The 23,637-nt window shown below is 44.8% G+C and overlaps 1 protein-coding gene across 3 annotated transcripts in view; it reads left to right on the top strand.

Moving 5' to 3' along the window:
- Window positions 1-23,637, top strand: part of vps50 (VPS50 EARP/GARPII complex subunit) — a 240,066-nt gene that overhangs the window by 49,543 nt on the left and 166,886 nt on the right. For all 3 annotated transcript variants that reach the window (XM_071375172.1, XM_071375173.1, XM_071375171.1), the window contains 5 exons: window positions 3,836-3,906; window positions 4,145-4,262; window positions 4,745-4,780; window positions 5,268-5,350; window positions 23,444-23,486. In XM_071375172.1, the coding sequence (XP_071231273.1) occupies window positions 3,836-3,906; window positions 4,145-4,262; window positions 4,745-4,780; window positions 5,268-5,350; window positions 23,444-23,486 (351 nt within the window). The remainder of the gene's footprint in view (window positions 1-3,835; window positions 3,907-4,144; window positions 4,263-4,744; window positions 4,781-5,267; window positions 5,351-23,443; window positions 23,487-23,637) is intronic.

Raw genomic sequence — 23,637 nt, 5'->3', positions numbered from 1 at the left:
GCCAAAATAATGTTAACTGTTGAGTAAATGAGGGATACAAAGTGTATTAAAAGCAGGTGCTTACACCGGTGTGGTTCCTGAGTTGATTAAGCAATTAACATCCCATCATGCTTAGGGTCATGTATAAAATAAATGGTTTTATGTTTACTGTATTTATATTGTGTATCTTGACTGTGTGTCTGTATTCTGTCTGTAGATTGTCTACTGCTGGCAGCACCTGTGTAGATGTAATTGGCCAAAAAAGTGATTCTGATTCAGAGTTTGATGGCATTGGATCAGTTTGGTAAATTGAGCAGCTAGCTACTTGGAACTGTAAATTAAACATGATCTCTCGCCCTTCTTGGATGGGATTGGAGAACGGAGTGTGTATGTGTGTGCTGTTTTTGATTGCAACACATTTTTCTGAGCAGTCACATTTCCCCCCACACACATACAACCATTTATTTCAATGGGACAGGATCCAGGGCAATGTGTAGTCAGTGTGTTGGGGGCGGTGGCATACATGAATACAGAACAGTTACTATGTCCAAACATCTCAGAGGATGACCTTCATGTCTCCTGAATGTCGGCAAAAATGTCTGAAATGGCCCACCCGGCGTGAAAAATATCTATGAGAAACGGTGACATACACTCTGAACGACCTAAAATGGTGAGTCCCATATTGGTCTTTCAGTCAGTCCAACCCAAACTGTACTGTGCGGTAGGCTAATAGTAGGCCTACTATTGAAACGTAAGTTAGGCTTTTAAGTGAGTATTTATTTTTTATCATGTCTTCGCTCTCAGCCACAATCTTTACATAAAAACAACAAAAATGTATGTTCTAACTCAACAACAAAGCTTGAACCACATCGGGAGACCATTTTTAAGGTCTGGGAAAAATCTAAGAAATTACTTTTACCCTTTCAATTCAAGTGTGCTGACACCTAGCTCTGTTGTTTGGTTAGCTGTTTCTGTCACATGAGATGGAGTTTGCAAAAGAAATTACCTCTGGATTGAGGTTGAGGTTTTTGAGAGAGCCTTTCCATCTACCAGAAGACGGTTAGGTCTATCATTATCATCGCTATATTGTTCCTGTTCCTTAATTGTTTGAAACCTGGACGTTTGACTTCCTATTATGAAGCGTGTCTTAGCTTGCTTCAAAGCAGCCTATAGCCACAATCCCACCATGGAAATGTAGGCCTACTGCCGTGTGCACATTGCTGCGCCTAAAATGTGAAGAAATAATCCAAATTTTTAAGCTGAACATCGTGATCTGTTCCATCTGTCTTATTAATTGATATGGCGTCTACTTCCATCACACTACTGTGATACATATCAGTGGGGATTAAGAAGGGAGTATACGCAATGCCCACTGAAAGACAAGTGGGTATGCGGCGTATGCCTGCGTATATCCTCTACTACACCATTGGGATGCAGTCCACCACTTTAGAAGTACAGCCGAATGGTGAACAGCCCATCGAGTGTCATTTGCTTCCCATCAAATCTCATAATCTTCAATTTCCGCCCAGGTCCTGGGTCGCTTGAGAAAGGTATTATTGCCCCAGTCATCCTTGTGGATGACTTCTACCTATATCATAGTATTTTGAGGGGTTGAATTGGCCTTTTGCACCACTGTGTTTTTAGAAGCTACAGTATCTGCTTGGGGCGGTAGAGCGTTGGAACAGGAACTGAAAGGTTGCTTGGTCAAATCCCAGAGCTGACAAGGTAAAAATCTGTTACTCTACCCCTGAACAAGGCAGTTAACCCACTGTTCCTAGGCCGTCATTGTAAATTAGAATTTGTTCTTAACTGACCTGCCTAGTTAAATAAAGGTGAAATAAATACAATAAAACATCTGCTGCTGTGGTTGTCAGCTCGCTAACGGACAGGTTTACTCCTGGGAGGGTGGGAGATAGGACAGAGGTATGTGTGTCTCTGTCTCTCTGTAACCCGATGGGGATGTTCTATCAGATCTGCTGGGTCAGCTAAATAGATCTGTCTCCAAACAGAGGTATAAATGGTTAGAAAGATTTGTCAACTCAATAGTAGAGACCCCTCGCCGGCCTGTGTGTCTCAGCCATTCGAGCGCAAACGGCTGACGGGACCGGGTGTTGGGCTACGGCTTCCATTTGCTCAGTCAGGAAGTACAGTATAGGTGTGTGTTTCTGGTGTTTTTCTGTATTTAGCTTGCATTCCACACACACTGCTTCTTTCACAGACACAAATTATACCACTGAAAACCTAATTGTCATGCTAGGGAGTTTTCTGATGATTCACTGGACTTAAGGCCTTAACCTTGGCTGCCATTGGGGTGCAGGCGAGACCCGAGAGCTGTAGCTAGCTTCAGGTTTTACAATGGGATTTAGGGCCACTGGCCTGGGTATTAGCAAGAATCTTGGCTTACTGGTCGGTCTCACTAATGATGTGACTGTGCCGCGGTGAGTCACTAGGTCTTAATTCTCAGTGACTCAGCAGGGCTGCCACTAGACCACTCCACCCTTTGGACAAGGGCACGTCCAAGGACACTTTGTTCAGCATTACTAATGCATGTTGTTTAACTTGCTCTGAAAATACTACATTCATACTGTTCAGCTACAGGCAACGATATGTCGGTCCTTGCAACTCTATTGCTCATCATGTAAGGTCTACTGTACTGCATAAGGGTTATTTGATCTTGTACATATTTGCAGCTAAAAGCTGAATTGCAGTACAAAAAAACAAGATTTAGATGGGTTGAAAATGAAGTGTCTAGTTGTGTCTAGGCAACACGGATCTGCATTATGTTTGATGGTGTATGGTCATTCAGTTGACCTGGGAGAGGGTTTGGGTACAGCCTGAGTCGTGTCCACGTGCATGTAGCAATAGGCCTTATATTTCCCTCACTTCATGAGGTTAACAGCATCCATGCCCTTAAACAAGGAGTTGTTTGTGACTTGTTTTATGTCAACTGATCAAGCCAGTCAGGAGGCTATTCTCTATCCAGTTTGAATGGGATTGTTTGTTTAGACGTCTGTTCTGACGTAAGAGCCGCTTCTCTGTTTGTCCCTCTTTATCTACTGCGCTGAATCAATTTTCCACCTCGTATTCCCTCACCAAATAGTTGTTTTTAACATGACAGTGTGTGTTGTCTTTCTCTGAATGCTGCCTCTTTGAGTCGTTGATCAGCCCCAATAATGTTCGCCTAAGATAAGGTTAGTTAGCGTGCGCTCTCACCTCAAGGCGATGACAGCTGGCTCTTCAAAAAACAAGTCAGAATATCACTGTTCAGTGTATCCACCAGTAGCTGAGGGCATGTTTGTTCTTTGAGAGGTCGCTGTTGGGTTGGCCTTTTCCATGTAAAACCAATGGAAACCACTAATTTCCTCTTTCCATTACAGAACTCTTCCATTTCTCTGGGAATGTTTGTGTTTTTGATATTATGACACACTCATGCACAAACACACCCCGTAGGGTTGATATGTTGAGGCCTTTGCCAGTGAGGCACTGGTACTGAATAGAGACAATGGATGGAGGAGAATGTGGTGTTTTCTCATGGGTCACAGTGGGGTACGCAAGAGAAACAGAAGAACGTTTCTTACCCTGTGTAGGGGAATGATTCTCCCTGATTCACCCATTAGTGACAGATGGGGCTCACAGGAAACTGGAGCAGATGAGAGACAATTCAACTGACTTTAAAAGTTACAGTAACCCTTTATTATACACAGTCCTATTCCAGCTAGCATTCAACTTAATTGTTATCTTCTGTACCGTAACATTTTATGATGTGCAGAGTGGACTGTTAAAGAAAGAGTAACTTTGGTTGCTGTGTGAATTGTGATTGGTCACTCAATGTGAATGGATCTCTTGTTTTCTGCAGGAGTTGGAGAGGGTGACGTCATTACAAACCAATCTACAGCTGGCTGCAGTGATCTGCACCAATGCTAGGAGGTAAGTACTCAGATGTGACCCACCCTCCCTCTCAAAGCTTGTTCTCTTCCATTGGGGATGCTTGTGGTTGAATATTCCTCTCAGCATTGAGCCTGCTAATTAATATCATTCCCACTGTGTACATGTACAAGTTTACCTGTTCTTCAATTCAGTCAGAGTTGCGAAGCATTTTGAGACTACTCTTAACAGAACTGTGCCAGGATGGTAAATGTTTCATGATGTCACTTCCTGGTTCCAGGCAGCTGAGTATTTCAAAGGAGGACTTCACCGAGGCCAGCCTGGGGCTCCTAGCCAATCAGAGGAGGAGACACCTGCTCACAGGGCTGCTGAAGTCACTGAGGACTATCAAGACCCTGGTAACTGTCCAAGTCACCTTGTTGCTTTAAATCCTGATATAATATTGATATCTATATGCAACACAATTCAGTTGTGGGATGTTACTTAATTTGTAATTGAGTGTCAACATTTAGGTTGTGGTTCTTGATAAAGATGACCATTCTTAAAGGGATACTTAGGGATTTTGGCAATGAGGCCCTTCATTCGACTCTGAGGAAGTAGATAAACTTGTGGATACCATTTTTATGTCTCTGTCCAGTATGAAGGAAGTTAGAGGTAGTTGGTGAGCCAATGCTAACTAACGTTAGCATAATCTTAACAAGACTTCATAATTTCGCTAAGGCTAGTTAGCAGTTGTGCTAGTTAACAACTTACTTCAAACTGCACACAGAGACTTAAAAATAGTATTCACGAGTTCATCTGACTCTGGGTAAGTAGATAAAGGACCTAATTGCCAAAATCCCGAAGTATCCCTTGAACTGTTTCGCTTGTTGTTTTACAGCAAAGGACTGATGTTCGACTCAGTGAGATGCTGGAGGTAAGAGACTCACTCGCGGGGGCTTTAGGAAGCTGAGTTTAGATGAAGCTCGGTTATTAAATTCAGATCGTCATGAATCCCTGAATCCCATTTGTAATGGCAGACCATCTTTGACTCATTCCTGCTAATGTCACCATAGCCATAGATTTCAGTAGATTGTAAGGCTAGCGACAGATAAACAAATGAGAAGTATTTAGTTGTAGCCCATAGGTTCGAAAAGAGCTGACGCTCTGAGTTATCCCACCAAGACCAAGCTACATACTACATGTAGCCCATGTTAGAGTAATGGGTTTAGAGTAGTGGTTATGAAACTTTTTTTTCACTCTGGCTTACTTCAACACAATATGTTTGAATATTCTTGTATACACGAAAATATGTACTAATCAGGAAGTTAGCCCTAGTCTTTAACCAACCAAATGATGTTTGACAGAGTCAGTTTAATGTCTGATATTCTCGTTCTTGGTTTGTGTCTCTCTCTGTCCTGTAGGAGGAGGACTATCCTGGTGCTATCCAGTTGTGTCTGGAATGTCAGAAGGCTGCCAGCACATTCAAACACTACAGCTGCATAAGGTATGTTAAGATTACAACTACTACAGCACATTCAAACACTACAGCTGCATAAGGTATGTTAAGATTACAACTACTACAGCACATTCAAACACTACAGCTGCATAAGGTATGTTAAGATTACAACTACTACAGCACATTCAAACACTACAGCTGCATAAGGTATGTTAAGATTACAACTACTACAGCACATTCAAACACTACAGCTGCATAAGGTATGTTAAGATTACAACTACTACAGCACATTCAAACACTACAGCTGCATAAGGTATGTTAAGATTACAACTACTACAGCACATTCAAACACTACAGCTGCCTAAGGTATGTTAAGATTACAACTACTACAGCACATTCAAACACTACAGCTGCATAAGGTATGTTAAGATTACAACTACTACAGCACATTCAAACACTACAGCTGCATAAGGTATGTTAAGATTACAACTACTACAGCACATTCAAACACTACAGCTGCATAAGGTATGTTACGATTACAACTACTCGAATCAAATAAAATGATATCTGTCACATGTGCCGAATACAGTGAAATGCTTACTTACAAGCCCTTAACCAACAATGCAGAAAATACAAAAAAAAAGTAAGAGATAATAATTAAAGAGCAGCAGTAAAATAACAATAGTGGGGCTATATACAGGGTGTTACGGTACAGAGTCAATGTGGAGGCTATATACAGGGTGTTACGGTACAGAGTCAATGTGGAGGTTATATACAGGGTGTTACGGTACAGAGTCAATGTGGAGGCTATATACAGGGTGTTACGGTACAGAGTCAATGTGGAGGCTATATACAGGGTGTTACGGTACAGAGTCAATGTGGAGGCTATATACAGGGGGTACCGGTACAGAGTCAATGTGGAGGCTATATACAGGGGGTACCGGTACAGAGTCAATGTGGAGGCTATATACAGGGGGTACCTGTACAGAGTCAATGTGGAGGCTATATACAGGGTGTTACGGTACAGAGTCAATGTGGAGGCTATATACAGGGGGTACCGGTACAGAGTCAATGTGGAGGCTATATACAGGGGGTACCGGTACAGAGTCAATGTGGAGGCTATATACAGGGGGTACCTGTACAGAGTCAATATGGAGGCTATATACAGGGGGTACCGGTACAGAGTCAATGTGGAGGCTATATACAGGGGGTACCTGTACAGACAATGTGGAGGCTATATACAGGGGGTACCTGTACAGACAATGTGGAGGCTATATACAGGGGGTACCTGTACAGAGTCAATGTGGAGGCTATATACAGGGGGTACCTGTACAGAGTCAATGTGGAGGCTATATACAGGGGGTACCTGTACAGAGTCAATGTGGAGGCTATATACAGGAGGTACCTGTACAGAGTCAATGTGGAGGCTATATACAGGAGGTACCTGTACAGAGTCAATGTGGAGGCTATATACAGGGTGTTACGGTACAGAGTCAATGTGGAGGCTATATACAGGGTGTTACGGTACAGAGTCAATGTGGAGGCTATATACAGGAGGTACCGGTACAGAGTCAATGTGGAGACTATATACAGGGTGTTACGGTACAGAGTCAATGTGGAGACTATATACAGGGTGTTACGGTACAGAGTCAATGTGGAGGCTATATACAGGGTGTTACGGTACAGAGTCAATGTGGAGGCTATATACAGGGGGTACCGGTACAGAGTCAATGTGGAGGCTATATACAGGGTGTTACGGTACAGAGTCAATGTGGAGGCTATATACAGGAGATACTTGTTTCTCACAAGTGTAGCAGGTTGTGAACCCTGCAACAACGTTTCCACTCCGAGAATGAGAACGGTAAATTACTGTAATTAGTACATGCATTAACAGAAATGAATGTAACCAAATGACAGGGATTGACTGTTTTACAAACAGTAGGCTACCACATGGGCATTCATAAAAGTGCCTTGTGGGCCGACACTGTATAGCCTAGGCTACTATTCTACTTTGCAAGGCGGCATATCTGCCAGGACCGGGCATGATCAGTGTTGATTAGTCTGTAAATTATGAAAAGATTCTGTATCAAATTATACCATGTTGGCAAGGATTTGACACAACATTAGCGCATTATAGGCCTGAGAGTCAGAACAACCTTGTTGAATAATTGATGTATAGTCAGACACATCCAACTTTTTTTTTTAAAGAAAACCAATTAATTTATATACTACCAAGCAATGAAAACATGCATTGTATAAAAGAAAGTCCAAACATCAAAACATTTTTTACTGACGTGCCATAGCCTATAGCGCTCATTGATGCTTTAAAAGGTTTATGGTTGCTACTCAGAGAAAGTGCTGGAATTAAAGTAGCTTCCAACAGAATTTAACTGTACAGGCTTTTAACTGTGGATTATAAATTCCACCCCTTTTCCCATCCCAAAACCTTTGTGTTTTACGGACAGTAAATGGACATTTGCTAATGGGTTCACACCTTCTCATATTGTGGGCTTTAAAACCATTAGTGTGATAATGTATGTTTTGTAATGTACTGAAGACCGACAGACAGACGGACGGACAGGGTTCGTGTTCAGACTTGTGAAATAGCATTATGTTAGGTTACTTAATGACCGTTTTACCAGGGCCAGACTCATCTCCCCCTCTCTCTCCCCTCTCCACCCCTCTCCACCCTTCTCCCCCCTCTTTCCCCCTTTCCAGTGTGCGTTGGTGTGCAACAACAAAAAAGCAGTGGTATTTGATTTAGCGACAGACTGCTGTGTGTGATCAGCAAGGTTGCACGTACCAGCAGATGAAACTGGTGGTACTGCCCTCAATCGATAAGCCACGGACATACATAATTGCCTGTCATTATATAATTAGGCTGTCCCCTGTGGGTGGGGGCGGCAGCATGCATTCTCACTGTTTCTCGCTCTCTTTAATACCCTATCTGTCATTGTCTCTCACTCTCTCTCATCCTCTTTCTTTCTCTCTCTCATTCCCTCATCTCTTTCTCTTTCTTATTCAGAAACTATCCTACCGATCCTTGACTTCGGCAATGTAATTTACAAAATAGCCCCCAGCACTCTACTCAGCAACCTGGATGTAGTCTATCACAGTGCCATCCGTTTTATCACGAAAGCCCCTTATGCTACCCACCACTGCGACCTGTATGCTCTCGTTGGCTGGCACTCGCTTCATATTCGTCGCCAAACCCACTGGCTCCAGGTCATCTATAAGTCTTTGCTAGGTAAAGCCCCAACTTATCTCAGCTCACTGGTCACCATAGCAACACACACGTAGCACGCACTCCAGCAGATATATTTCACTGGTCATCCCCAAAACCAGTTCCTCCTTTGGCCGCCTTTCCTTCCAGTTCTCTGCTGCCAATGACTGGAACGAATTGCAAAAATCTCTGAAGCTGGAGTCATATCTTCCTCTCTAACTTTAAGCATCAGCTGTCTGAGCAGCTTACCGATCACTGTAGCTGTACACAGCCAATCTGTAAATAGCCCGTCCAACTACCTCATCCCCATAGTATTACTTACCCTCTTGCTCTTTTGCACCCCAGTATCTCTACTTGCACATCATCATCTGCACATCAATCACTCCAGTATTAATGCTAAATTGTAATTATTTTCACCCTTAGGGCCTATTTATTGCCTACCTCCCTACTCTTCTACATTTGCACACACTGTACATAGATTTTTCTATTTTTTTCTATTTTTCTTTTCTGTTATTGACTGTATGTTTGTTTATGTGTAACTCTGTTGTTTTTTTCGCACGGCTTTGCTTTATCTTGGCCATGTCGCAGCTGTAAATGAGAACTTGTTCTCAACTGGCCTACCTGCTTAAATAAAGGTGAAACAAATAAATCCCTATCTCTTTCTTATTCCCCCACCCTTTCTTATTCCCCCACCCTTTCTTATTCCCCCTCTCTCTTTCTTATTCTCCCCCCTCTTTTTCTTATTCCCCTTCCCTTTCTTATTCTCCCTTTCTTGTTCCCCCTCTCTATTTCTTTATTATTCTCCCTTTCTTGTTCCCCCTCTCTATTTCTTTATTATTCTCCCTTTCTTGTTCCCCCTCTCTATTTCTTTATTATTCTCCCTTTCTTATTCCCCTTCCTTTTCTTATTCCCTCTTTCTTTCTTATTCCTTCTTTCTTTCTTATTTTTCCCCTCTCTCTCTTTCTTATTCCACTTCCCTTTCTTATTCTCTTTCCTATTCCCCTTCTCTCTTTCTTTTTTATTCTCCCTCTCTCTGATGTTTGCCTCTATGCCAGTCAACGATTTACAGAGCTCTCTTCCTCCTCTTCTAGTTACTGACTGGTGCGGCCAGTCTCTCATTTTATCAGCCTTCAACTAGCCATATCTGTTCAGCCAGATATCTGCTTCTCTGTCCCGCTCTGTGTGAGGGATTCACTCTCTGCCAGCTCATGGAAGCCACCTTCCCCAGTCTGTTTATCATGCCCCCTCTCCCTCCTCCTCTCCTCCTCATTAATTATCCTCCATTGTTGAGTTGTGCGTGCCAGTGCTTCCGCTAGGAAGATTTAGCACCAGACAAGTGACCGGGAAGATTGTAACTTATCGGACATTTGACCGGTCATCCATATGCATTTGGGTGCGTAAAAACCAATGATGTAAAACGTGTTTCCGCCCGGTCTCGAACCGGGGACCTTTCGCGTTAAGGCGTCCACACACTCAGCCAGTGCCATCAATAAACAAGGGATAATGAGCCACATTTACATGTCCTTTAAAAACAGCCTATAACCAATTACATTGAAACACAAGGATAGTGTTTTGTATTGCATATGCAAAACTGTAGCCAATTCATTGGTTTTTACTTTCCTGAAACAACAATTGTCCACGGTTCAGCTGTTGGAGAATTGAGCACTAAATGCATCAGGAGTCCATTGTATGATGTTATTTGAAAATCCATCTAAAGGAAAAAGCTAAGGCCTAACCCCGGAGAGAGGGGGAGAGCGATGCCGGCATCATGCTACGTCACCGACGTGCTTTTCTTTCAGATAGGCTACTGTGTCTGCTATATAGATATAGGCGTACAGGAGGGTAAATCGTTAATTTTCGTAATCTTTTTTGTCTTCCATTTAAAAAAAATTAAGATAAGCATTATATTGTTAGATTATACGGAGCACACAATTAAAAAGACAGATTGAACTTAATTTAGACAAAAAATAGTTATCAACAGAATGAAACATAACACGTGTCTGCATATTTAAAGAACTGGTTTGGATGAATAAATAGGCCTACAATAATAATGATATACAAGAATAATAATTATAAAACAAATGATTTATAAATCCCCCCCCAGAAAAAAAAGTTCCAAAATTGCACCCTACCCGAATAACGATTTGCAGAGTAGCCTAATAATTCTGCTTTGAAATTTGATAAACTTGTAAACCCATTTTTTTTTTTTAAATGTCCCTTGAATGTTTTGGTACACCTACTGGAGAGCTCTTTTTTATTTAGACTCATTTAGCATCATTCACACCCTCTTAAGCCTTAGCCCCACCCATCTCTTTAAGGATTCACATGTCTTTATGAAAAAGTATAAACACAAAAACGACAGGTTGCATGACATCAGCAGCCTGGTGGTCCAAAATAGCATAACTGGTGTATTTTAACACCAATAAACTCATCTGTTTAAACATGTATTTAGTATATGTCAATCTAGGAAACCAGGCAACGAAAAGCTACTTTCTAAAACAATGTTTTGGTTCATTTCTTGCTTGTTAGCTGGCTAACCAGTTCAAATAATGACCATGTCATATAGCTGACAACGTCTTTAGCTAATTTGTTTTCATTATTACAAGAAAATAAACTTGCAACAAAATTATTATTTACAAGTTAATGGCAAGCTAATTACATAAAGTAACTTATGGTTGTGAGTGTGACGAAATAAAAGCAGGGCATTCTAGAACTTGGACACTCTCGTTGGCCTAACGTTATACACTAATTTGACTTTGGTGCAGGTTCTTCACATTACCGTCTCTAGTAAACACACACTATATCAAATAAGATGAACGTTTATTTGTCACATGAAAAGGATACAGAAGGTGTAAACGGTACAGTGAAATGGTTACTTGCATAGTGGAGTCTTGTTTAGACATGTAGCTAGCTAAACAATGAACCATAATTCCAACTCATAACATTGCTACCCTGTATTAATCTGCAGGTAGCTAAGGTTAACCAACGAGGTTCAATGTTAGCTTGGTAGCTAACATTAGGCTATAACTAGCAATGCAAATGGCTCTGAGATACGAATGATATTACTATACAAATCATACACGTAAGATTAGCTAGCGAGCCATCCAGCTAACTTTAGCTAGCTAGCTAACAGTACGCTTTAACTTGCAATGGAAATGACTTTCTAACAAAATTAGAAATGTATAATATCTGACAATCTAGCTAGCTAGAATATTTTACCCGTATACATGGATGAAGGCTTCTCCCTCTCGGTTGCCCTTAGTTTGAAGATGTGATCCGGAAACAGGTGTTTTATACAACAGCCTTCTGTTTGTTCTCTTTTCGACACTCCGCATATTTGCAATCAAACACCTGAATTTTCTCATTCACCTTATCTATCATACTCTGCTTCCACCGGGCATTCCACAGATTTCAAAACTCTGTCCTCCAGAAAGTAGGGCGCATTAGCAACACTTTTGCAATTCTTTGGAATATCTTAAAAAAAAGAAACACTAAAAAGGATTACCTACACATTCTGTGCATCTCTTGGCATGTCCAGTTCATTCATTATCTCAGCCAATCATGGCTAGCAGTAAGGTTCCTGTCTTTTCCCGTGGAATAACCAACTAGGCTTGTAAATGGCATACAAGTTTGTTATTAAGGCACATGAAAGTTCACATGTTCCCGAAGGCATTTCTGCCCAAAAACGATTGATTGAGAAGAATGTATGTTCAAATGCCTCTCCTGTGAAGTAGTGAGGCATGACATACTCCTAGTATTCTGAAACAAGTCACATTTGCCCGCACCAACGTTATCACCTTTGCCCAGTATAATATTAAAACTTGTCCATTAGCAGGACATTCCTGTTGTAGGCTTTTCACTATAGGCATACTCTAACTTTCATTTTACTTAAATGAAAAAGGTCTCCATTTTTGCAATCAACAGTAGCCCAAGGTCTCCCTCTCCCCCTCTCTCCGCTGCAGAACAGTAGCCCAAGGCCTCTCTCTCCCTCTCCCCCTCTCTCCGCTGCAGAACAGTAGCCCAGGCCTCTCTCTCCCTCTCCCCCTCTCTCCGCTGCAGAACAGTAGCCCAAGGCCTCTCTCTCCCTCTCCCCCTCTCTCCGCTGCAGAACAGTAGCCCAAAGCCTCTCTCTCCCCCTCCCCCTCTCTCCGCTGCAGAACAGTAGCCCAAGGCCTCTCTCCCCCTCTCTCCGCTGCAGAACAGTAGCCCAAGGCCTTTCTCTCCCTCTCCCCCTCTCTCCGCTGCAGAACAGTAGCCCAAGGCCTCTCTCCCTCTCCCCGTCTCTCCGCTGCAGCATTCACATAAGGCAGCGCGCAAGGAGTTAGAGTGGTTCTGAAGCACAAAATCGGGATGTGTGATATGCAGCCCCGGAAAATTTGTCGGGACACAATTTAATTTGTCGGCATTTAATCGGCCAAAAGCCGGCAATTACCGGCTAACAGAAACCGTGGTGTGGTGTGTGGGTGTGCGTGTTCAGGAGGTATTTATTTAAAATGCAGAGCCCCTTCAGTTCACACAGTAGTCCTAATTGGTGGGCAGGCTCAGACTGGAGAGTTGCCTCTCCTCCTGTTAAGTTAAGAGCAATTTCCTCCCTCCTTTCCCCTCTCTCCTTTTCTCCCCTCAGTGGAGAGGGATATGTTTGAGAGAAGCCCCTGGATGTGCGAGCAGGATTTATACAGGCTAGAGCTGAGGGGATTTGAGGGTCAGGGAACCAACCTTTCTCTTCCCTCTCTGACCCCTTCTAAGGCCGTCCATAGGAGAGTCTTCAACTCACTGACCGACCCCCACTGCCAATCTTCAAACACAACTGAAATCCTGAAGGACAACAGAAAGCGAGCGAGAGGTTCAGACATCTACATACTCTGAGGGAGTGGTGGGGTCACTGTTGTCACTGCATGTACTTCTAAGATGCTATAGTTAGGGCATACAACATGGTGTATAACAGAGTTCCTCATACTACCGTCTACTCTTAATGACGGGGAATGACGATGAAACTGAATCTATGGCATTGGATGATGTAGGACTGAGAACATGTTGAAAGAGGATGGTGTGTGTTTGTGCTTGTGTGTCTGTGTCCACATGCAGGAGAAGAAGCTGAGAAACGTTTCTGAGAGCCAATTATCCCAGTTCCTTTGATATCCTAGATAGTTTTACTCTAACACGTTGACAGGGGTGGGAGAGAGAGATAGCAGTACTCTAACATGTTGTAGGGGTCAGAGGGTTAGAGGTACTCTAACATGTTGTAGGGGTTAGAGAGTTAGAGGTACTCTAACATGTTGTAGGGGTTAGAGGGTTAGCGGTACTCTAACATGTTGTAGGGGTCAGAGGGTTAGCGGTACTCTTAACATGTTGTAGGGGTGAGAGGGTTAGCAGTACTCTAACATGTTGTAGGGGTCAGAGGGTTAGAGGTACTCTAACATGTTGTAGGTGTGAGAGGGTTAGAGGTACTCTAACATGTTGTAGGGGTGAGAGGGTTAGAGGTACTCTAACATGTTGTAGGGGTGAGAGGGTTAGCGGTACTCTAACATGTTGTAGGGGTCAGAGGGTTAGAGGTACTCTAACATGTTGTAGGGGTCAGAGGGTTAGCAGTGCTCTAACATGTTGTAGGTGAAGGAGAGAGAGTTAGCAGTACTCTAACATGTTGTAGGGGTGAGAGGGTTAGAGGTACTCTAACATGTTGTAGGGGTGAGAGGGTTAGCAGTACTCTAACATGTTGTAGGGGTCAGAGGGTTAGCAGTGCTCCAACATGTTGTAGGGGTGAGAGGGTTAGAGGTACTCTAACATGTTGTAGGGGTGAGAGGGTTAGAGGTACTCTAACATGTTGTAGGGGTCAGAGGGTTAGCAGTGCTCTAACATGTTGTAGGGGTTAGAGAGTTAGCAGTGCTCTAACATGTTGTAGGGGTGAGAGGGTTAGAGGTACTCTAACATGTTGTAGGGGTGAGAGGGTTAGCAGTACTCCAACATGTTGTAGGGGTGAGAGGGTTAGCAGTACTCTAACATGTTGTAGGGGTCAGAGAGTTAGAGGTACTCTAACATGTTGTAGGGGTGAGAGGGTTAGAGGTACTCTAACATGTTGTAGGGGTGAGAGGGTTAGCAGTGCTCTAACATGTTGTAGGGGTGAGAGGGTTATAGCAGTACTCTAACATGTTGTAGGGGTGAGAGGGTTAGCAGTGCTCTAACATGTTGTAGGGGTGAGAGGGTTAGCAGTACTCTAACATGTTGTAGGGGTGAGAGGGTTAGCAGTGCTCTAACATGTTGTAGGGGTGAGAGGGTTATAGCAGTACTCTAACATGTTGTAGGGGTGAGAGGGTTAGAGGTACTCTAACATGTTGTAGGGGTGAGAGGGTTAGAGGTACTCTAACATGTTGTAGGGGTGTGAGGGTTAGAGGTCTTCTAACATGTTGTAGGGGTGAGAGGGTTAGCAGTACTCTAACATGTTGTAGGGGTGAGAGGGTTAGAGGTACTCTAACATGTTGTAGGGGTGAGAGGGTTAGAGGTACTCTAACATGTTGTAGGGGTGAGAGGGTTAGAGGTACTCTAACATGTTGTAGGGGTGAGAGGGTTAGCAGTGCTCTAACATGTTGTAGGGGTCAGAGGGTTAGCAGTGCTCTAACATGTTGTAGGGGGTCAGAGGGTTAGCAGGTACTCTAACATGTTGTAGGGGGTGAGAGGGTTAGAGGTACTCTAACATGTTGTAGGGGGTGAGAGGGTTAGAGGTACTCTAACACGTTGTAGGGGGTGAGAGGGTTAGAGGTACTCTAACACGTTGTAGGGGGTGAGAGGGTTAGAGGTACTCTAACATGTTGTAGGGGGTGAGAGGGTTAGCGGTACTCTAACATGTTGTAGGGGTGAGAGGGTTATAGCAGTACTCTAACATGTTGTAGGGGTGAGAGGGTTAGAGGTACTCTAACATGTTGTAGGGGTGAGAGGGTTAGAGGTACTCTAACATGTTGTAGGGGTGAGAGGGTTAGAGGTACTCTAACATGTTGTAGGGGTGAGAGGGTTAGAGGTACTCTAACATGTTGTAGGGGTGAGAGGGTTAGCAGTACTCTAACATGTTGTAGGGGTGAGAGGGTTAGAGGTCTTCTAACATGTTGTAGGGGTGAGAGGGTTAGCAGTACTCTAACATGTTGTAGGGGTGAGAGGGTTAGAGGTACTCTAACATGTTGTAGGGGTGAGAGGGTTAGAGGTACTCTAACATGTTGTAGGGGTGAGAGGGTTATAGCAGTACTCTAACATGTTGTAGGGGTGAGAGGGTTAGAGGTACTCTAACATGTTGTAGGGGGTGAGAGGGTTAGAGGTACTCTAACATGTTGTAGGGGTGAGAGGGTTAGAGGTACTCTAACATGTTGTAGGGGTGAGAGGGTTAGAGGTACTCTAACATGTTGTAGGGGTGAGAGGGTTAGAGGTACTCTAACATGTTGTAGGGGTGAGAGGGTTAGCAGTGCTCTAACATGTTGTAGGGGTCAGAGGGTTAGCAGTGCTCTAACATGTTGTAGGGGGTGAGAGGGTTAGAGGTACTCTAACATGTTGTAGGGGGTGAGAGGGTTAGAGGTACTCTAACATGTTGTAGGGGGTGAGAGGGTTAGAGGTACTCTAACATGTTGTAGGGGGTGAGAGGGTTAGAGGTACTCTAACATGTTGTAGGGGGTGAGAGGGTTAGAGGTACTCTAACATGTTGTAGGGGTGAGTATTTGTTTCTGGGGACACTTATTTTGGTGTATTACTGGTTAGGGCCTGTAGATCAGGAGTGCAGCAGGGATCAATAGAGATTAGAGATGCTCAGGGGAGCTGCTCTCCTCCACTCCCCCCACTGGGGTTCTGTCTTCCTGGCTGCGCCGCCTCCTAATGAGCGCAAACATTTCTGGGTTTGGATGGCTGCCAGCTCAAAACACCACTGCAGATTCTCCCTCCACCCCTCTCTTAGCCACAGCTCTCTGGAGAGAATCTAAGAGTTCCCATTTAAATGAGCTTCTGAAAAATGATACTGTTCATAAGTCTAATTTCACCTTTTTCCTGACTACCTCCCAAGGCTGGTACCAACTGATTTAAATGTTTTATTTTCCAGAGTTGAGGACGAGGCATTGGGGGCGATGGACGTTGATGAGCTGGCAATCTGCAGTGTCAACCTCCTTACCCCTGTCCCCTTGCCCCGGTCGTTCAGTCCGTTCAACTGTAGAATCAATTTAATTAAAACAGGACATCCCAAGGCTTTGAGATCACAGGGCCAGACTGTCTGACCTTTGATCCCTGAGAGTCCTTCCTGAACCTTACCCTGACCTCTCCTACTACACTATATATACAAAAGTATGTCGACACCCCTTCAAATGAGTGGATTTGGCTATTTCAGCCACACCCGTTGCTGACAGGTGTGTACAATGGAGCACCCAGCAATGCAATCTCCATAGACAAACATTGGCAGTAGAATGGCCCATACTGAAGAGCACAGTGACTTTCAATGTGGCACCCTCATAGGATGCCACCTTTCCAACAAGTCAGTTCGTAAAATTTTTGCCAATGCTAGAGCTGCTCCGGTCAACTGTAAGTGCTGATTTTGTGAAGTGGAAGGCTACACAAGCTCACAGAATGGGACCGTCAAGTGTAGAACCGAGTAGCACGTAAAGATTGTCTGTCCTTGGTTGCAACACTCACTACCGATTTCCAAAATGTCTCTGGAAGCAACGTCAGCACAAGAACTGTTTGTCGGGAGCTTCATGAATTGGGTTTCCGTGGCCGAGCAGCCGCACACAAGCCTAAGATCACCATGCGCAATGCCAAGCGTCGGCTGGAGTGGTGTAAAGCTCACCACCATTGGACTCTGGAGCAGTGGAACAAGTTCTTTGGCGTGATGAATCACACTTCACCATGTCATATACAAAAAATTATCTCCTTCCTCGACGGGGATCGATGAACTTTATTCTTTTTGGCTTCGGCCCACCATCTAAACAAACTTTAAGCTTTTGACCCTCGCTATTGCGGCCCGGTCGATGTGGATGGGGGCATGCTCCCTCTTCTGTCTCCTGTAGTCCGCGATCAGCTCCTTAGTTTTTGGGATGTTGAGGGAGAGTTATTTTCCTGGCACCACTCCGCCAGGGCTCTAACCTCCTACCTGTCGGCTGTCTCATTGTTGGCGACCGCTGTCGTGTCGTCAGCAAACTTGATGATTGAGTTGACACAGCTTTGACACATGACGTGTCAAAGCTGTTCCACACAAACACATCACAATGACCTTGTCATGTAATGGAACATGACTGTCTGCTGGAGAAGTGACATGTTATCTGTGTTCTGGCATTTGCAGCCGTGACACAGACATCTCCATTTGTCAGATTCAACGGACACATTTCAGAGCTAGAATATATTATTTAGTTCCCTCAAACTCAACTCTGGACCGCGAAGCAAGTTCCACTGCTTTTTTGTCATTGTTCCCCTCTAATCAGGGACTGACTTAGACTTGGGACACCAGGTGGGTGCAAGTAGAACAGAATGCCAGCAGGCTCCGGACCTCATAGGGTCAGAGTTGAATACCCCTGCTTTAGTTCATATCCTAAGCAGCCTTCCACGGATGTTGACAGGAAGGCTGCAGATGCTAGAACACAGACAACACTGTCTCCAATGGTCTAGTTACATTCTAGTGGCTTAAGCCTGGACGGTTCACTAGACAGACAAAAGGGCTGCCATTTCAGACTGTCTCACTCTGCTCTCCTAACAGCATTGTTAGACTTATTTGGGAAGCGAGAGTTATGTGGATGTGTTAGTGGCATTGGGGAACGGAGTCTCTCATCTTGTCAATGAGTTCATTATGCATATGAGGAGAGGATAATTAAAAACACCCCTGAGTCAAACGAGTCTCTCTCTCTCCCCCTCCCTGCCTCCCTTTTGCTTAGCGCTCCATGTTAAGATACTCTTCAATTACAGTATTCCCACTGACGTCCTTTCCTTCTGTGGGTCCTTCCAACCCACCATAGGCGCCCACAGCCTGCCTGTCCCCTTCTGTTACGCTTTTCCCACAGCTCCTCTCCAACATATTACCAATGTTAATTGAAAAAGGGCCCCTCCCCCTTCATGCCCACAGCGCCTGACGAGGTAGAGGCATTTAGTTGTTTCTTTCTTCTCCTTTTTAATGCATTCCGTCTGATCATTAAAGTGGGGCAGCGCACAGCAGGGTGCGTTCCTCCCTAGTCCCTACTCCCCCCTGTCAGAAGAGGTTTGCTCAGAGAGAGAAGCAGTACACTTCATGTTAATTAGCCCTCTCATTGAGAGAGATAAAATGTGAGAGACTGGATAAAACCATAGGAACAGAAATACTAGAATGGACTAAACATTGACTTGAATTGGAATGTCCATTCTAGTCATTTCTAATTCTATGATGAAAACAGCTGTACAGGGTCTCCTCTGCTTGCCCTGTCTCTGCCACTACCATAGCTGAAGTCTCTGCCTGCCATGTCTCTGCCACTACCATGGCTGAGGTCTCTGCCTGCCCTGTCTCTGCCACTACCATAGCTGAAGTCTCTGCCTGCCCTGTCTCTGCCACTACCATAGCTGAAGTCTCTGCCTGCCCTGTCTCTGCCACTACCATAGCTGAAGTCTCTGCCTGCCATGTCTCTGCCACTACCATGGCTGAGGTCTCTGCCTGCCCTGTCTCTGCCACTACCATAGCTGAAGTCTCTGCCTGCCCTGTCTCTGACACTACCATAGCTGAAGTCTCTGCCTGCCCTGTCTCTGACACTACCATAGCTGAAGTCTCTGCCTGCCATGTCTCTGCCACTACCATAGCTGAAGTCTCTGCCTGCCCTGTCTCTGACACTACCATAGCTGAAGTCTCTGCCTGCCATGTCTCTGACACTACCATAGCTGAAGTCTCTGCCTGCCCTGTCTCTGCCACTACCATAGCTGAAGTCTCTGCCTGCCATGTCTCTGCCACTACCATGGCTGAGGTCTCTGCCTGCCCTGTCTCTGCCACTACCATAGCTGAAGTCTCTGCCTGCCCTGTCTCTGACACTACCATAGCTGAAGTCTCTGCCTGCCATGTCTCTGACACTACCATAGCTGAAGTCTCTGCCTGCCCTGTCTCTGCCACTACCATAGCTGAAGTCTCTGCCTGCCATGTCTCTGCCACTACCATAGCTGAAGTCTCTGCCTGCCATGTCTCTGCCACTACCATAGCTGAAGTCTCTGCCTGCCATGTCTCTGACACTACCATAGCTGAAGTCTCTGCCTGCCATGTCTCTGCCACTACCATAGCTGAAGTCTCTGCCTGCCATGTCTCTGCCACTACCATAGCTGAAGTCTCTGCCTGCCATGTCTCTGACACTACCGTAGCTGAAGTCTCTGCCTGCCATGTCTCTGACACTACCATGGCTGAGGTCTCTGCCTGCCATGTCTCTGACACTACCATAGCTGAAGTCTCTGCCTGCCATGTCTCTGACACTACCATGGCTGAGGTCTCTGCCTGCCATGTCTCTGACACTACCATGGCTGAGGTCTCTGCCTGCCATGTCTCTGACACTACCATGGCTGAGGTCTCTGCCTGCCCTGTCTCTGCCACTACCATAGCTGAAGTCTCTGCCTGCCCTGTCTCTGCCACTACCATAGCTGAAGTCTCTGCCTGCCATGTCTCTGACACTACCATAGCTGAAGTCTCTGCCTGCCATGTCTCTGCCTGCCATGTCTCTGACACTACCATAGCTGAAGTCTCTGCCTGCCCTGTCTCTGCCACTACCATAGCTGAAGTCTCTGCCTGCCATGTCTCTGACACTACCATAGCTGAAATCTCTGCCTGCCCTGTCTCTGACACTACCATAGCTGAAGTCTCTGCCTGCCATGTCTCTGCCACTACCATAGCTGAAGTCTCTGCCTGCCATGTCTCTGCCACTACCATAGCTGAAGTCTCTGCCTGCCATGTCTCTGCCACTACCATAGCTGAAGTCTCTGCCTGCCATGTCTCTGACACTACCATAGCTGAAGTCTCTGCCTGCCATGTCTCTGACACTACCATAGCTGAAGTCTCTGCCTGCCATGTCTCTGCCACTACCATAGCTGAAGTCTCTGCCTGCCATGTCTCTGACACTACCGTGGCTGAAGTGCTTTAGCAGCGATCCCTTAAGATTCGGCAACAAACGGCAAAAATATTCCCTATGGACACCGTGTCCTCATTGTAATCATCTGACGTGTTCTGTTTTTGACCCTCCCCATTGCCCTCAGAACAGCCTCAATTCGTCGGGGCATGGACTACAAGGTGTCGAAAGCATTCTACATGGATGCTGGCCCATGTTGACTCCAATTCTTCCCACAGTTGTCAATTTGGCTGGATGTCATTTGGGTGGTGGACCATTTTATTACAAATCTTACAAATTTTTCTCCCCAATTTTGTGGTATCAAATTTGTAGTTAGTCTTGTGTCATCGCTGCAACTCCCGTACGGACTCGGGAGAGGCGAAGGTCGAGAGCCGTGCGTCCTACGAAACACAACCAAGCCGCACTGCTTCTTGACACAATGCCCACTTAACCCGGAAGCCAGCCGCACCAATGTGTCGGAGAAAACACTGTACACCTGGCGACCTTGTCAGCGTGCACTGTGCCTGGCCTGCCACAGGAGTTGCTAGTGTGCGATGGGACAAGGACATCCCCGCCGGCCAAACCCTCCTCTAACCCGGACGACGCTGTGCGCAGCCCCATGGGTCTCCCGATCGTGGCCGGCTGCGACAGAGCCTGGACTCGAACCCAGAATCTCGGTGGACCATTATTGATACACACGGGAAACTGTTGAGTGTGAAATAAACAGCAGCATTGCAGTTCTTGACACAAACCAGTGTGCCTGCCACCTACTACCATACCCTGTTCCAAGGCACTTCAATATTTTGTCTTGCACACCTACACAATCCGTGTCTCAAGGCTTGAAAATCCTTTTTTAACCCGTCTCCTCCCCTTCATCCACACGGAGCGCCAAGTCTGGGACCAAAAGGTTCCCAAACAGCTTCTACCGCAAAGCCATAAGACAGCTGAACAGTTAATTAAATGGCTACCCTGACTTTCTGCTTTTCACCCCCTACCTACAGTCGAAGTCGGAGGTTTACATACACCTTAGCCAAATACATTTAAACTCAGTTTTTCACATTTTCTGACATTTAATCCAAGTAAAAATTCCCTGTTTAGGTCAGTTAGGATCACCATTATATTTTAAGAATGTGAAATGTCAGAATAATATTAAAGTGAATGATTTATTTCAGGTTTATTTTTTTCATCACATTCCTTGTGGGTCAGAAGTTTACACACACTCAATTAGTATTTGGTAGCATTGCCTTTAAATTGTTTAACTTGGGTCAAACGTTTCAGGTAGCCTTCCACAAGCTTCCCATAATACGTTGGGTGAATTTTGGCCCATTCCTCCTGACAGAGCTGGTGTAACTGAGTCAGGTTTGCAGGCCTCCTTGCTTGCACACGCCTTTTCAGTTCTGCCCACAAATTTTCTATGGGACTGAGGTCAGGCTTTGTGATGGCCACTGTGGCTTTGTGATGGCCACTCCAACACCTTGACTTTGTTGTCCTTAAGCCATTTTGCCACAACTTTGGAAGTATGCTTGGGGTCATTGTCCATTTGAAAGACCCATTTGCGACCAAGCTTTTACTTGCTGACTGATGTCTTGAGATGTTGCTTCAATATATCCACATAAATTTCCTGCCTCATGATGCCATCTATTTTGTGATGTGCACCAGTCCCCCCTGCAGCAAAGCACCCCCACAACATGATGCTGCCACCCCCGTGCTTCACGATTGGGATGGTGTTCTTCGGCTTTGCTGCAGCCTCCCCCTTTTTCCTCCGAACATAATGATGGTCATTATGGCCAAACAGTTCTATTTTTGTTTCATCAGACCAGAGGACATTTCTCCAAAAAGTATGATCTTTGTCCCCATGTGCAGTTGCAAACCGTAGTCTGGCTTTTTTTATGGCGGTTTTGGAGCTTCCTTGCTGAGCGGCCTTTCAGGTTATGTCGATATAGGACTCGCTTTACTGTGGATATAGACACTTTGTACCTGTTTCCTCCAGCATCTTCACAATGTCCTTTGCTGTTGTTCTGGGATTGATTTGCACTTTTCGCACCAAAGTACGTTCATCTCTAGGAGACCGAACGCGTCTTCTTCCTGAGCGGTATGGCGGCTGCGTGGTCCCATGGTGTTTATACTTGCGTACTATTGAATGTGGTACCTTCAGGCATTTGGAAATTGCTCCCAATGATGAACCAGACTTGTGGAGGTCTGCAATTCTTTTTGAGGTCTTGGCTGATTTCTTTTGATTTAACCATGATGTCAAGCAAAGAGGCACTGAGTTTGAAGGTAGGCCTTGAAATACATCCACAGGTACACCTCCAATTGACTCAAATGATGTCAATTAGCCTATCAGAAGCTTCTAAAGCAATGACATCATTTTCTGGATTTTTCTGTTTAAAGGCACAGTTTAAAGGCACAGTCAACTTCGTGTAATTCAACTTCTGACCCACTGGAATTGTGATACAGTGAATTATAAGTGAAATAATCTGTCTGTAAACAATTGTTAGAAATGTACTTGTGTCATGTACAAAGTAGATGTCCTCACCGACTTGCCAAAACGATAGTTTGTTAACACAAAATTTGTGGAGTGGTTGAAAACAAGTTTTAATGACTCCAACCTAAGTGTATGTAAACTTCCGACTTCAAATGTACTTGTACATACCTCAATCAATCACCCCAATACACTGACTCGGTACTGGCAGTCCTACCGGTAGTCCTTGTATATAGCCTTGCTGTTTTATTGTGTTACTATTTTATTTTTGTCTATTTGTTAATTTTCATACTTTTAACTGCATTGTTGGGAAAGTGGAGGCCAAGTGAAGCCTTGTCTCGTGTCAGCAGGGAACTGACCTAACAATGTCCTTTCCTTCACAGTGAGTTGAATTCCAAGCTACAAGACACGCTGGAGCAAATAGAGGTACGGAGGAGCTTTTTTCCCCTTGTTTCTTCTTTTTCTTGGAAATCCACTCTACCTTTTAGTGTTATGCTTTTATTAAGACCGTTGAGAACCAGATGGGGATATAGAGATATGGAGACACAGGAGCATGGCTACAGACGGGGATTGAACC

Source organism: Salvelinus alpinus, chromosome 29 (genome assembly GCF_045679555.1).
Source record: "Salvelinus alpinus chromosome 29, SLU_Salpinus.1, whole genome shotgun sequence".
In the NCBI taxonomy this organism is placed as follows: domain Eukaryota; kingdom Metazoa; phylum Chordata; class Actinopteri; order Salmoniformes; family Salmonidae; genus Salvelinus; species Salvelinus alpinus.
This window is presented reverse-complemented; position numbering and strand designations above follow the sequence as displayed.